At 43.4% G+C, this 15,289-nt stretch overlaps 1 protein-coding gene across 6 annotated transcripts in view; it reads right to left on the bottom strand.

The window, feature by feature from the left end:
- Nucleotides 1–726: 726 nt before the first annotated feature.
- The window catches only part of KCNIP4 (potassium voltage-gated channel interacting protein 4), a 691,146-nt gene continuing 676,583 nt past the window's right edge, over nucleotides 727–15,289 (bottom strand). For all 6 annotated transcript variants that reach the window (XM_033948582.1, XM_033948558.1, XM_033948590.1 and 3 more), the window contains 4 exons: nucleotides 13,757–13,864; nucleotides 7,739–7,843; nucleotides 7,559–7,621; nucleotides 727–1,093 (listed from right to left, as the gene is read on the bottom strand). In XM_033948582.1, coding sequence (XP_033804473.1) covers nucleotides 1,046–1,093; nucleotides 7,559–7,621; nucleotides 7,739–7,843; nucleotides 13,757–13,864 — 324 coding nt within the window. In that variant the 3' untranslated portion in view covers nucleotides 727–1,045. The remainder of the gene's footprint in view (nucleotides 1,094–7,558; nucleotides 7,622–7,738; nucleotides 7,844–13,756; nucleotides 13,865–15,289) is intronic.

The following is a 15,289-nucleotide window of genomic DNA, read 5'->3' as shown; positions in this document are numbered from 1 at the left end:
AACATACTGTAGGCTTTGTGGCACAAGTTAAACAGCACAATACTAGCTTCTGTAACTGACAACTCTTTCTCCTTTGCATTTTTGTGTCTGATGTTTGTTTAGCACAAATTCACTGAAAGCTTCAAAGCAACTCCAATGTCTTGATTTAAGCATGAGATTCATATGAATCTGTGAATTTTGTTACACATTTTCGCTGGGATTTATAACAAGGGACGTGAAAAAGAGGATGATTCACAGCAAGTACTTTGTGTACCTACCCTGATATTCTAAAAGAATGAGTGAAGTGGAAGCATAGGCAGCCAAAAGCTGTTTTTGTTTGTAGGGGGCCAGGGGCTCTGCCCTAGGCCCCAGCGGAGTCCTGCGGCACAACCTCTCACCAGATCCCGACTCCCCCTCCCATCTCCTCCCGGTGCTGTACTTTTAAATCTTTGGGCAGCCGCCACACATAGTCAACAAGCAGGCCTGCCCCTGGAAGTAGAATAAAGGTTTCTGGGGCAGGCCTGCTCATTGATACTGTGCAGCGGCAGCCCAAAGATTTAAAAGTACAGTGCCAGGAGGAGGTGGGTGGGGGAGTAGAGCCATAACATACTGTCGACCGCCAGTCTTTGGTGAGGTCATGGCCCTTCCCCGTTCCAATACCCATGAGTGGAAGACAGATAAATGCTACTTACCCAAATGGAGTCCCTGTTTCCCTTCTGGAAGAAGTTACCTGCAGTAGAACTAGAATTTTTATGTAACTATCTTTTTTTAATGTTATTCAGGTATGAATCAAAAATGTTGGCAGGGACTTTGAAGAAAATGTCACAAACACGGTAAGCAGGTTGAGCAGGAGTGCCAAGATTCTATATTTTGGAGTAGGATGAGGGATTCTTTCCTGCGAGTAACCATGCTTTTGGAGCAGGCTTTCTAATTAAACAAAGCTTATTTGCATATTATAGGAATCAGTGTAAAGTCAATCTACTGATAATAAACATGATAAATCCAGCTTTCAGAAGTTTTGCAGAATAGTTCAGTTTGTCCGTTAACTTGTAGAGAGCTAAATGTGTTAAATCACATTTTCAAAAAGTTGCATGGAGCGCATGATGTTTTCATCCTGCAAAAACACAAAACGCACACAAAATGAATACGTAAGCGTTGAAATTCAGCAAAAGTTCACTTTAAGGCAGTGGGGTAGTAAGGGTGAGTGGCATCTGGGGTGGTGGTGCCCCTCCCCGCCCTCTTCCCACCTGCTGCCCCCCTCCCGCCGCTCGCCCCTTTCCCTTTCCCCGTACCTTTTTAACTGCTCTGGTGGGAGCAGCATGCCCATGTCAGTGTCAGCTCACCCTTTGATTTCACTTCCTAGGTGTGGTTCCCAGAATTGACATCAGACAGAACGCCAATGCCAACGCGGGCAGCAACCTTGCACCGGGAAAGTATAAAAGGGACAGGGGAAGGCAAGGGACATGTATACGTGGCAAGGAGAGGAGCGGGGGGATAGAGAGTAGGAGGGGGTGCCGTGCCCTTAAGAAGACCCTGCCCAGGGTGGACTGCCCTGCCCTCCCCCTCACCCCACTCATTTACTCACTGCTGTAAGGGCCAGATTCTGGAAATGGCACCTGCAAAATGGGTGCCTATTGCATGTCAATCACCAGTAGGCATCACGACCAGAATCATGTCTACTCTTCAGGCAGACACATTAAATGTAGGCCAGCATTTTACAGGCCTACATTTAAGGAATCTGCTTGTGTCTACAGAAGTGCCTAAGCACACCTACAGGATGCCTAAAGCCACTTCTGGCATAACCCACATCTATGCCAGCCTACATTGTAGGCATCCTTCACCACACCAATTTAAAAAACAAAACAAAACATGCATCCTGATTGATCCATTAGATGGTGGTAGGACGCCTATCACTGCCTACAATCAGGACTCCATTTCCAGAATCAGGCCCTAAGAGGCTCATAATAAAAAAAAACACGTTCAAAAAGTGGTCTAAATCGGTACTTGGACGATCAAAGAGATTGTCCAAGTACCGATAATCAAAGCTGGTTTTAGACGTATCTAAAACCAGTTTAGGCCTTTCCCCTGCCTCTGAACGCCTAGAGCAAAAAAAGGCATTTTTGGAGGAGGGGAAAGGGCGGGAGGTGGGCCGACCTAGACTTAGTCGAACAGCAAGTATAGCCAAAAGTTTGACAAGGTTGCCCAGTAGGAACTTATACGTTTTGACTTAAATCAGCTAAACAGCCCCGGCAACCTGCCCACCCCCTGACATGATCGCGATCCCCCCCAAACTGCTGTGAATACTGGCAGGAGAGATGCCCAATCTCTCCTGCTTAAGTGCACCCCTAACACCCCACACCCCCTCGAATACCAGCAGGAGTGATCTCAGGCCTTCCTGCTGAGGCGCACCCCTGACACCCCCCCTCGAATAAAGGCAGGAGGGATCCCAAGCCCTCTGTCAATGGTGCACCACCCGCAAACCCCTTGAATGCCATACGAATAGCCCCCCACTACCCGGCTACCCTAACCGCGGACAACCTCCCCCCTTTCCTTACCTTAATGTTGGCCGGCCAGCAGGCCCGTCATCCTTGGAATGGCAGGACTAGAGCCTGATTGGCCCAGGCGCCTAAGGCCCCGCCCATAGGAGGGGCCTTAGGCACCTGGGCCAATCAGGCCCTAGGCCTGCTATTCTGAGGACATTACGGTAAGCAAGGGGGTGTCTGGGGTTCAGGGGTTTGGGGGGCGTTCGGAGGGTTCACGGGGGTTGCGCCTTCAGCAGGAGGGCCTGGGCTCCCTCCTGCTGGTATTCACAGGGGGGCGGTTCCGCTAGTGCACCTCGGCAGGAGAGCCTGGGCTCCTTCCGGTATTCGTGGTGTCGGTATTCGTGGGGGGTGAGCGATTCAGGGGTGCCGTCTTCGGCAGGAGGGTTTGGGATCCCTCCTGCCGGTTTGGAGTTTTGTCGGGGGGGAGGGATTATGATCGCGGCCAAGGTCGTTGTGGTGGGGGGGGGGTGGGCCAGTTATAGGGTTCTGTAACAGGCGTTGTTTTTTAACAGACAACGGTTACAGAATTCTGCTTATAGGCGAAGGACTGGCCCCTCCTTTGCCTAAAAGGTCTGGGTTTGGGCGTTTGGGACTTGGGCAATTTTTTGGTCGGGAATGTGGTAAAGGGATAGACATAGTGGCAATCTGGGCTAGTAGATTGCTGAACGTGCAGGTAGGCCATTCTAAAAAAAAAATTTGGATGTTTTTTTTTGAGAATGGACATTTCCTTGCTGCAAACTTCAGTGTCTACTGATTTAGGCCAAAAGGGGACTTAGACGGTTTTTTTTTATTATGCCCCTCCATGTGTTTATTGTAGAGTGTATATCATTTAAGCATAAAGCAAGTTACTCAAATATTTTGAAGTCAGGTGGGACATGGAGGATGTGAAGGATATGGAGCAAAGCAGGGCCTTTTTCAGAGACTCATTGTGAGGCCTCATTTACCTAAGTAAGAAAGGCTGAAAATCAGGGCAGAAAAATGGGACCATGTGTGTATGGTTGGATTAGCCCTGGTTGAAATTCAAATAAAATTCACTTCAAATAAAATTATTGGAAAATTAAATGAGGGTGAAGTGTACATACAATCTGATTGCACTGAAATACAAAGACGGTGTCTATGCTATTTCACCTGTTGTTTTTAACAGGATTCCCACAGATTAACCAGTTTTCATATACTACTTTAAACTTCTAGCTCCACTTACAACCAATCATAAGTATTCATTTGAAATTACTGTACTTGGAATTAAAAAAAAAAACTTTGTTATAACCCTTTCTCAATTTTTTAGTCAAGGGGTCATGGATTTGATATACCAGTCTAGCTATTGTAATAATAGTCCTTGGGTAGGGGTGGATGAGGCACCAGAACTCCTTCTAAAACCATGTACTGTATATACCTGAATATAAGATGAGATTTTGGGGCCAAAAAATGGTCCAAAAATGGGGGTCTTAACTTATATTTGGGTCATTACCCTCCCACCCCCCCTCCTGGACTTATTGATGGCCTCCGCCGAGCCTGACTTATGGCCTGGTGGGATGGGCTGAGACAGGAGTGATTCTTCCTGTCTACTGTCCTGGCTGACTTTGCCAATTTTGTTTACCTCCCTCCATCCTCCCCCTGCATACCTTTTTGAATCTCTGGTGGTCCAGCAGTGTACCGGGTCCCAAAGAGTTAACCAGATTTTATGATGCTTATCCTAAGAATAAGCAGCAGATTTCTCCAAGTCCATCTTAATGATGGCTTGGGAACTTTTAACCCTGCTAAGCTAACTGCATTTACTACATTCTAATCAAATCTAATGTTCCATTTGTGAGTCACACAAATCTATACAAGCTCAAGGCGACAGATCAAAGAGGAAGAGGGAAAAAGAGGAGGGATGGGGAGCTCGGAGAAGCAAGGGGAGAGGCCTAGAAGGAAGGGGTGCTGGAACAGTTTGTTTCCTTCCTGATTGCTTCTGGGAGGTCATTCCAGGTTTTTACACCTAGATAAGTTACCTTAGAGTGGAAAATTCACTTGTAGTGGAGGTATTTTGTGGATGGCAGGTTTAGTTGAATTCTGTTAAGGATTCTTCTTGATGAGTAGAGAATAGTTGGATGAGGGGAGCAGCTGAGTGTCCATACAAAATCTGGTGTAGGATACATTATTTGGGATGATATTGGGAACCAGTGTAGTTCTCAGATGAAGGTTGTGATTGAATCATATTTCTTTAATTTGTAAATTAGTCTAACGGTTTTGTTCTGGATGAGCTGCAGTTTGTGGATAAGAGTGGGGTTGATGCCTAGGTAGACAGAGTTGCAATAGTCCAGTTGAGGTAAGACCATCATATGAATGATCAGAGCAAAGTGATGTGGGTGGAAGTATGGTCTTGTGAGCCGCAGGGTCCAGAGAAGAGCGACTAAGATGGTTAAGGGGCTGGAGGAGTTGCCGTACAGCGAAAGATTAGAGAAACTGGGCCTCTTCTCCCTCGAACAGAGGAGATTGAAAGGGGACATGATTGAAACATCCAAGGTACTGAAGGGAATAGACTTAGTAGATAAGGATAGGTTGTTCACCCTCTCCAAGGTAGGGAGAACGAGAGGGCACTCTCTAAAATTGAAATGGATAGATTCCATACGAACATAAGGAAGTTCTTCTTCACCCAGAGAGTGGTAGAAAACTGGAATGCTCTTCTGGAGTCTGTCATAGGGGAAAACACCCTCCAGGAATTCAAGACAAAGTTAGATAAGTTCCTGCTGAACCAGATCGTATGCAGGTAGGGCTAGGCTCAGTTAGGGCGCTGGTCTTTGACCAGAGGACCACTGCGTGAGCGGACTTCTGGGCACGATGGACCACTGATCTGACCAAGCAGCGGCAATTCTTATGTTCTTTTTCCGGCGGTTAGAGATTTATGGTTCCATTGTGAGAGGGTGTTCTAAGATGCCTAGGATTTTTCCATTGAAAGAGTGATGCCTGATGGAAGATTGAGATTAGACATGATGTTTTTTTGTGCAGTGCAGAAACCAATGGCTTTGGTCTTGGTGGCATCCAGTTTCAATTTATTGATTGTTGCCCAGGTTTGGATTTTATCTATATTGTTTGAGATTTTTTGGCAATTTTTTGGAGATTATTAGGATGGTTATAGGTTATGGGAATGAGGAGGAGGATGTTGTTGGCATAGGACAGTATGGTTTCATCTTCCGTTTTGATGTGTCCCAGCGAGCTCATGAATAAATTGAATAGGATTGGCAATAATGGGGAGTCTTGTGGGATGCCATAGAATGCCTTCCAAGGGTTGGAGTATTCTTCTTGCTTTTTGACCATGTATTTGCGGTTTTATAGGAAGTCAGTGAACCATTTCAGTACAGTCCCTGTTATTCTGATTTCTGAGAGTTTGTTTTGGAGTAGTTGGTGGTCCACTGAACTAAAGCCTACGGAGATATCAAATTGGAGTAATATTGCCTGATGACCCGAACTTAGCAGCTGTTTAATTTTAGTGATTAGAGTGATGATGAGGAGCTCGGTGCTGTGTTTTTTTCATAAGCCGTATTGGGATGTATGAAGGCAGGAGTGTTGCTCTATGTAAGTGGCTAGCTGTTTACTGACATGGGACTCAAGGATTTTAGTGAGGATCGGAATGCCAGCAATTGGTCTGTAGTTAGATCTTCTTGTGCTGTTTTCGGTATAGGGGTTAAGGCTATTTTACCCATTTCTTTGGGTAGGTGCCCTTGGTTCAGGGAACTATTTAGCAGGTTGGTGAGCCACTTAATGATTTGATGCGGAGCTGTGAAAGAAGGTCTGGAGGACAGTTGTCTAGGGGGCTGCTTCGTAAGGCTAGTTTTGATTTTAGTTTATTGGTATCAGGGATGGAAAGGTTAGTGAATAAAGTCCAGATTTGGTCTGCTTTTATGGGTTCAGTGTATTCTGGCACAAATTACAGAATCTAATTACATGTTGAGTGAAGAAATAATTTATCTGAGTTGTTTTAAATCTACTACATAGTAGCTTAATTGCATACCATCTAGTCCTAGTATTTTTGGAATGAATAAACAAGCGATTCACACACACCTGTTCCACTCCACTCAGTATTTTATAGACCTTTGTCATTTCTACCCTGAGCTGTCTCGTCTCCAGGCTTAAGAGCCCTAGCCGCTTTAGCTTTTCTTCATAAGAAGTCGTCCCATCCCTTTTTAAAATCATTTTTGTCGTTCTTCCCTCTACCTTTCTAATTCTGCCACATCATTTTTTAAATGTGGCATCCAGAATTGCACATAGTATTTGAGGGGACATGGCGGGAGGGGGGTCTGGGTGGCAACTGAGGCAAGTTGGGAGTGTGCATTCCTCCTGCCGATATTCATGGGGGAGGGTCATGGGGGTCTCGGAGCAATTGGAGGTGGCCACCAAGGCAGTTTGGAGAAGGCATGCCTCCTGCTGATATTCACGGGAAGGAGGTCTGGGGGGGGGGGGGGGGGTGTGAGGGGTTCAGGTTGCCTGCCAATTTTTTTTTTGTTTGTTTGTGTGCCATTGTCGGGAGGGCCAACATGACTTTAAAAAAATTTTTAATAGAGATAGATTGTGCACATAACACATGCACATCACCTATGCCCATTTAAAAAAAAAAAACACAAAATTGCTGTTCAGTGCTTTTTTAATGCTACCGGCACCTCCACACCTACCAGAGATTTCAGAGTATTAAAAACCGACATTTCATTTTGTGCATCATGTGGGCATCTGAATGCTCATTTTAATACTGATGAGCTCATTGTAATGTATTTACATATGATTATCGGAGGCTGCTAGAAACCATGAAAAAAAAAGCAATTTACTGTTTTGGGCATCTATACAATACTTCATCGCTAAATCGATTAAAACTGATTTAGCGACAATCGTTAAATGCACGGTGAGTTTTGTGCATCTGGGTCTTAGTCTGGAGAAAGAGCTGTGTAGCACTGGACAAGCTCTAACTCCAAATCTAGGCATATTACTTAGCAGCATACTACGGAGTTTCTCCACTTTTATGCTAGTTGGTTGTCATATACCACTATCTTTTAATATGGACTCACTTTTTGGCAGCTTTCAATGAATTCATCTATGGTAACTACTCCATCTTTATTTTTGTCCATCTTCTGTATAGAAAAGAAAAAAAAAAAAAATTTTAATTTATCTTTACAGTTTTTGAGAGAGTTTACAATTAAGCAACATTTGCTGTTGTATAATCAAATATGCTTAATGCAAGACCTTACCTGGAAAAATGTTTCCACGTGTTGCCTGGGGGTGTCCTCTCTGAGAACAGGATAAGTGCATTTTCCCATCATATCATATATAGCCTTCATTATATCGAGCATCTCCTACAGAGAGAATAAAAGGCATTTGAGGATTGTCAAGTAATTTTGGTAAAGTCTGAGGTAATCCAACAAGAGTACACACCATCCCCACGATGTGGTACATTTTTGAATATTAAGAGGTTTGGCAGAGAAGCAAACTATGATATCTGCTGTGCAACAGGTTGTTCTATAAGTGTAGGATGATGGTCATTGGTTAAAAATAGCTCAGTTGTGCGAGAAGAAATGGTTTATCATCCCTTAAGCAAGTGGCGTGATAAAACCAGGGTTTATCTCATTGATATTTAAACGCAGCATTTGACATAAGGAAATGAAACATTCCAAAAAGCCTAGAATAAAAGATTTGTGTGATCTACAACCTGTATAAATAAACAAAACAGAAGAGAGGACTGTCATATTGTGATTTATTATATTTGAGGTTCATTAAATACTGTATATTTTGTAGTTTCACAGGGAGTAAATTGGTAATAGCTAAAACATTTAGGGGGAGAATTCATCAGTGTGGTTTTTTTTTAGCACAAGGTCCCATTTTATGCAATTAAGACCTTGTGCTAAAATTAGGGTTACTAGATATCTGGATTCCCCTGGACATGTCCTCCTTTTGAGGACATGTCCAGGGGGTCCAGACAGCTTTTCAAAACCTGGCATTTTGTCTTGGTTTTGAAAAGCTTCCAACAAATTGCCGTTGAGCAGGAGGGCATCCGCGCATGAGAGCAGGCAGCGAGGAGGAGGGAGGGGGGCAGGGCTTGGGAGTGGAACTGGGGTGTAACAGGACAGTTGGAACTGGGCAGGCCTGGAGAGGGGGGGGAGGGTCTAGGGGTCCAGATTTTGTGTTTGGAAAATCTGGAAACCCTAGCTATAATAGCATAACTTGTAAAGTAGAACACATTGATGACTTGAAGTGTTCCCTCTAAGCTGAGCAGGTGTCCTCCAGCTGCATTGCTACCACTAGGGGGTGGAATATTTTCAGTCGCTAAGGACAGGTATGCTCCCTGGAGTCCTGCAGAACTTGCCTGTCCCTCACAATTGAAAAATGTGACAGTAAAACAGCACCCTCTATTGGTGAGACTGTGGGTGGAGGACTCCTGCTCAGCTTAGAGGGAACGACCCTCCCTTAGGGTCCCATTGATTAAGTTGTTAAGTAGCTACTGTGAGTTTTACCATCCAATAGACATTAGTGTGGACCAATCGTAATATCCAAAGTGCATTAAAGAAGCTATTGTGACCAAAATCCCACAGTAGCTTCTTAACCCCAGTCATGGCACATGGGCTTGTCATGCCACTGGGGCTTGCGCGCATCTGTGAAGCTGAAAGCTATGGCGTCGGCAGTTTCACTACCAGCAGGGCCTCCCAAGGTGGACAGGTTTCAGTAGAGATATCAGACTAACGACGTACCACCCATCTGGGCTGCAGCAGATGGGCAGTGTTGGAGGCGGGGGATCGCGTCTGACGCAACAACGGTGACAACATCAAATTTATACTGCGCAGAAGAAAGGCCCGGCAATCTACTTCTGTGTTCTGCCATGAAAACTTGATGATTTTCATCAAGTCGCTAGGACTCGAATGCAAGTTGATGTCACCTAACATGCAGCTTCTTAACACAACAATAATAGGTAGACAATTTCAAAAGTGTGTGAGTTGATTTTTCAAACGTAGCGCAACGGGATATCAGATATGACCTACGAGTATTAGCACTCTTTGGTTATGTCATCTCCTCATTCATCCCTGCGTAATATGTTTTTTATGAAGATTTTTCATTTATAGCTTGTGAATAAGTTAAATAATTTAAATAACTTAGCTCATAAAGAACATGCTGTATGCATGGTTCATCAGTAATTGCTCCAGTTTTAAGATGAAGCTCCCCCGTGCCAACGCGTTTCGCACATCTTTATCAAGGCTGGGGATCTCAGAATAACATGAACACTACTTGTTAGGCCAACGGCATTCAAAAAGCATAACAAGTAGTGTTCATGTTATTCTGAGATCCCCAGCCTTGATAAAGATGTGCGAAACGCGTTGGCACGGGGGAGCTTCAGCTTAAAACTGGAGCAATTACTGATGAACCATGCATACAGCATGTTCTTTATGAGCTAAGTTATTTAAATTATTTAACTTACTCACAAGCTATAAATGAAAAATCTTCATAAAAAACATATTACGCAGGGATGAATGAGGAGATGACATAACCGAAGAGTGCTAATACTCGTAGGTCATATCTGATATCCCGTTGTGCTACGTTCGAAAAATCAACTCACACACTTTTGAAATTGTCTACCTATTATTGTGGTGTTGCTTTTGGATACTATTTATATATATACATTTACTATAAGTACTAGTGAGCTTCTTAACACAGGCAGGGATGGTGAGTAAGCATGACACAGTGGTGTAGCCACAAGTAGCCCTGGGTGGGCTGGGGACCACCTAATTTGGACTCAGAAATACCCATAATTGTGGCACTCTTGCCGTGACTGGTAGGGATCCGTAAACCCCACCAGCTTAAGAATTCCTCCTCTTTGGGCCGCCAGTGCTCTTCAAAACAGCATTCGGTAGCAGCTGATGCCAACATTGGCCTCTCTGCACATACTCAGTTTTCAGTACAATCGATTTGTACCATTTAAAAATATGAAGCCAATATTAATTCAAAGTATGTACATAATTCCCGCTTTGGTAAAATCTGGGAACCCATTAAACACTATGGGGGCTCATAATTGAAATGTAAACATGTCTAAAAACCCACCTAAGTTGCCACTTGGATGACCTAAAAGACAGGTCTTCCAAGTGCCGATAATCAAACCTATTTTTGAACTTATTCAGGGACTTTTTAGGCCTCTGAATGTCACTGGGTGCCCAGAGCTATAAGGGGCATATCTGGAGGAGTGGTTAGGGTGGGATGTGGCGGGAGGTGGGCCGACCTAGACTTTGTCATCCTGCAGAGATAATCAAAGGTTTTACTAGACTTCCTGGATGGAATTATATGTTCTAAAACAGGTATAATTGCCTAAAAGGTATCCAAAGTGACCAGATAACCACTGCATAGACAAAGTAAAGAACCCCCCCCCCACACTCCCCAAGTATTCACTGACCCCCTCACACCACCGTATAGATCAGAATAAAAACTTTCATACCTGTCTCCAGAACATGAGCACCTAGTATAGGAAAGCCTAGTAGAGCTGCACACAGGTCTCTTAAATAGCCTTGGGGGGGGGGGGGAAGGGGATAGTGAACTATAGAAAGAAGGACCCAGGCCCATAAGCCACTCTAATCACTACATGTGCACCCCCCAAACCCTACTGTACTGCATATAGGTGCCACCTGCGCCACCTGCAGCCATAAGGGCTACTGGGGTTGTAGACAGGTGGGTTTGGGGGGGCTCATCATAACCTATCAGGGAGTTCTGTTGAGATATTTTTCTGGCACCCTTTTTGTGAAGTTCACAGCAGTGTCCTGTAAGTGCCCCACGGCTCTGTTGCCATGTCCATCACAATGCTGGCCCCTCCCACGTCCAAAATGTCTTGTTCTAGGCATTTGGGACTTTGACAAATTTTTGGTTGAGAATGTGGTATAAAGGTAGATGTAGCGGCAGTCTGGCCGATCAAATGCTTGGATGTCCAGATAGACGATTTTCTATAAAAAAATATTTTAGACATACTTTTTGAGAATGGACATTTTTCCCGATGCTGTCTTTGGGCGACTAGCACCCTACATCCAAATTAGACTTAGTCATATATTTTGATTATGCCCCTCCACGTAACCCTGATCCTTTGTTTTACTGTGGGTTGTAATTCTCTTTATGCCTAAGTGAGGGTATGGAGTGGGTTGGAGGGTTTCAGGAAATATCACTCTTGTAGATCATATGTTTGGAGGGTTGATTGTGTAATATGGATATAAGAATATGTATTGCTTTTTTTTTTTTTTTGCTTTTGTATTTTAAAATCCAATAAAAATGTTGAACTTAAAAAGAAAAAAAAGAAAAAGGAATCTTTTGCAGAAGCGTAGGCAAAGTGATTTCCAAAATTGTGCCATTGTTCTCCTTTCAGTGTAATCCGATACATTGTTGCATTTTGCTGAAAATTGAAACAACTGCTTAGCAACTAGCTTGGTAAAAAGTGCACAGAAGCAGCATAAAAAAAATTGATGGCAATAGGAATCCTGAAGTTTGAAACCTAAAAGGCATTCAGCTTAAATCAAAAAATATTTTGACCACATTGCATAAAATATTAGGCCTGACTTATCAAGAGGAAGAGTACACTGACCCAGAAGGACTGAGATAATTATAAGGCTGACATTATTCTAGAACTAGTGTTTAAGCCTGTTACATTAACGGGTGCTAAAATAGATGTGTAAACTTTTAGTACAATGGGGCACTGAGGCCTTTATTTATTTATTTATTTGCTTCCTGTTCCCCCTGTCCAACAGTAGCCCTTCTCCCTTCCTTTTACCTCCCCCCTGTCCAGCAGCACCCCTTCCCTGCTCCCCCTGTCCAGCAGTAGCCCTTCTCCCTTCCTTTTACCTCCCCCCTGTCCAGCAGCACCCCTTCCCTGCTCCCCCTGTCCATCAGTAGCCCTTCTCCCTTCCTTTTACCTCCCCCCTGTCCAGCAGCACCCCTTCCCTGCTCCCCCTGTCCATCAGTAGCCCTTCTCCCTTCCTTTTACCTACCCCCCTGTCCAGCAGCACCCCTTCCCTGCTCCCCCTGTCCAGCAGTAACCCTTCACCCTTACTTTTACCTCCCCTCTGTCCAGTAGTACCCCTTCTCCCTTCCCTGCTCCCCCTGTCCAGCATCCGCTAGCCCGGGCAGCCTCGGGGCTTTTGCTAGGCCGGCCTGCCTCACATTATCGAAGTGGGCCAACCTAGCAAATGCAGCTGCTTGATGAAACTGCGGCTGCTGCTGCTGCTGGTCCGGGGGTGAGAAGAAGAGGCATCCCGGCATCAGTAGCGTAATCAGAAGGCAGGAATTCAGCCGGCGTCGGAGATCGGGGCAGAAGACAAGAAATTAGCTGAGGCAGGCATTGCGCATGCGTGGCACAGCCGCAGGGAGATTGAAGTGCGCCTGCGCGCTAAGGGTTTTATTATAGTGGATGTGTTAAACATAAACAGAATGTGTGCAAGAGCTTACGCAAGCACTTACCATCACATAAAGCTATTGCAGTCTAGGTATAAGTTTTATCAGCTCTTATGAATCCAATTTCTCTTCTGTCTATTGTATCTAACACTATAGGGGTCTTTTACTAAGGCCCACGCTAAATGCTAACACACCCATTATATTCTGTGGATGTGCTAGCATTTTTTGGATTTGGGACGGGAGACGGGGGTTTCCTCATGTACCAGCCCACTGCTGAACCACCGGGTCTTGTGGCAAGCACTTTGGAGGCCTGCAATAGATGCAGGGGAGGGGGGAGGCAAGCGATGGCCCGAATATAAGCCTCCATTTATGGGCCATATTTTGGCCCCAAAATCTTGGCTTATATTCAAGTATATACGGTATATATAATCCAGAGGCTAGTTACTAATAATAAATAAATAAATACATAAATAACTAGGGTTAACTGTAAAGTAACATGTTTTAACAGTAGCCCACTCTGATAAACTCTCCTTATTTTAACATCTTTGGGTTGTATATGATGAGTGCCTGGTGTTCTTTTTGATTGACTCATTTTATTCATATGTCAGTGTTTCTTGGAAATCTTTGAGATCAGTGGAATGTACGTTCACTCTTAATAGAGACATACATATTATAATGTTAAAGCTGCTTTGCGATTATTAAAGCGTCCAACAATTGGAACATACTAGGGATGCTGCTTAAAAATAGGAGACTTTAAACTGTTGTGCATGATTTGGGCTTGTGGCCTAATGGGTCATCTCACAAAAGTTGCTAAGAAAAACTTGAGATCACTTGGTAAAGTACATTTTAAATATACTTACCTCTTTAGTTATGTACCCGTCTTTATTTATATCATACAAATTAAAGGCCCAATTAAGTTTTTCCTGTATTGTCCCACGAAGTAAAATAGAAAGACCCATAACAAAATCCTGAAAAGAAAAATAAGCCTCATTGAAAGCTGTGATTAAATTCCAAATAAAGGCATTTGAAATGCTAAAACAGCAGGACGGAAATGTGATGGATTTCATGAGAGGCTGACTGCAAAATATAAGGAATCACTTATAATAGTTGAATATTTGCAAGTGACGTTTTAAGAGGCAATCCCATTGTTTACTAAGCTACTCACCATTTCTTGATACTGGCACTGTTTGTATGGTATTGGAATGTCCATAGTCAGGGTAATTTTGCTCATATAAGTCTTTTTGTATGTAAAACAGTGTTCTAAAGAAGATATAGGCGCTTCTACAATTGCCTTGAGGTATTATGCTAAACTATATACGATTGTCTTATAGAGTGGATCTGTTTGGTGCTTATATTAAAAGGCCAAAGTGCACTTAGGATGTGTGTAAACTACCATATAGATGTGTATGTTGCATATACATCTTAATCCCGATTTTACAAAGCCAGGATACATATGTCTAAAATTCAAAGACGTCCAGAGAAAATGGTAGATGTTAGAGGCCACAATGTGGGTCAAGCCCACCAGTCAATATCTCATGTTCTCAATCATGGCACTTTTAAACATTTTCAGATAGTGAAAAATTCAAACCGTTTGCAAACATTGAATAATTCAAAAGGAAAAATGTTCACTTATCTTTAAAAAAAAAAAAAAAAAAGGCTATTTGAACGTTCCTCTCTTGTTGTTGGTTACTATGGATATCTAATTCCTAACTTTCTATTTGCTTTCTTAGCCGTCGCCACACATTGAGCTGAGAGTTTCAATGTATCCTCACGAATGACACCTAGATCCTTTTCTTGGGCAGTAACTCCTAACATAGAACCCAGCATTACGTAGCTATAGTTCGGGTTCCTTCTTCCCATATGCGTCACTTTGCACTTGCTCACATTAAACATCATCTGCCATTTTGATGCCCAGTCTTCCAATCTCACAAGGTCCTCTTGCACATGTGCATGCATCGGTACATGTATGTCGATTTTCTTACATACTGGCACATCCACTTATATTGTTGCTGTGTTGTGGCTGTTAACATTTTGGGTATTCACTCTGATTCCAGCTTCTACTGGAATTAGGCTTTAAATATTTTGTTCTGGATATAAAGTCAGTATTGGCAAATATAACATTTTTATCAGTGCTTTAGATCCAGGACAAAGGTATACATATAGAAGATTTCAGGAAGGCTTTATTATAAAGACATTTAGGTTCATATGTAGCCTTTATGAAACAGGTACAATACATGTACCTAGTTGCCTGGTTAGAAAATTATCCTGTATGGCTATAATCAAATTACTCAAGTTTGAATAAATCATTTGAGTAATTTTTTTTCCGGAGGGATTGGGGGTAGGGTAGGAGGATTGCATCAATAATCAAGCACACATCGCTGAATCCTATATTA

Source organism: Geotrypetes seraphini, chromosome 1 (assembly GCF_902459505.1).
Source record: "Geotrypetes seraphini chromosome 1, aGeoSer1.1, whole genome shotgun sequence".
Lineage (NCBI taxonomy): Eukaryota > Metazoa > Chordata > Amphibia > Gymnophiona > Dermophiidae > Geotrypetes > Geotrypetes seraphini.
The sequence above is the reverse complement of the archived record's forward strand: the minus strand, read 5'-3'. Positions and strand labels throughout refer to the sequence as shown.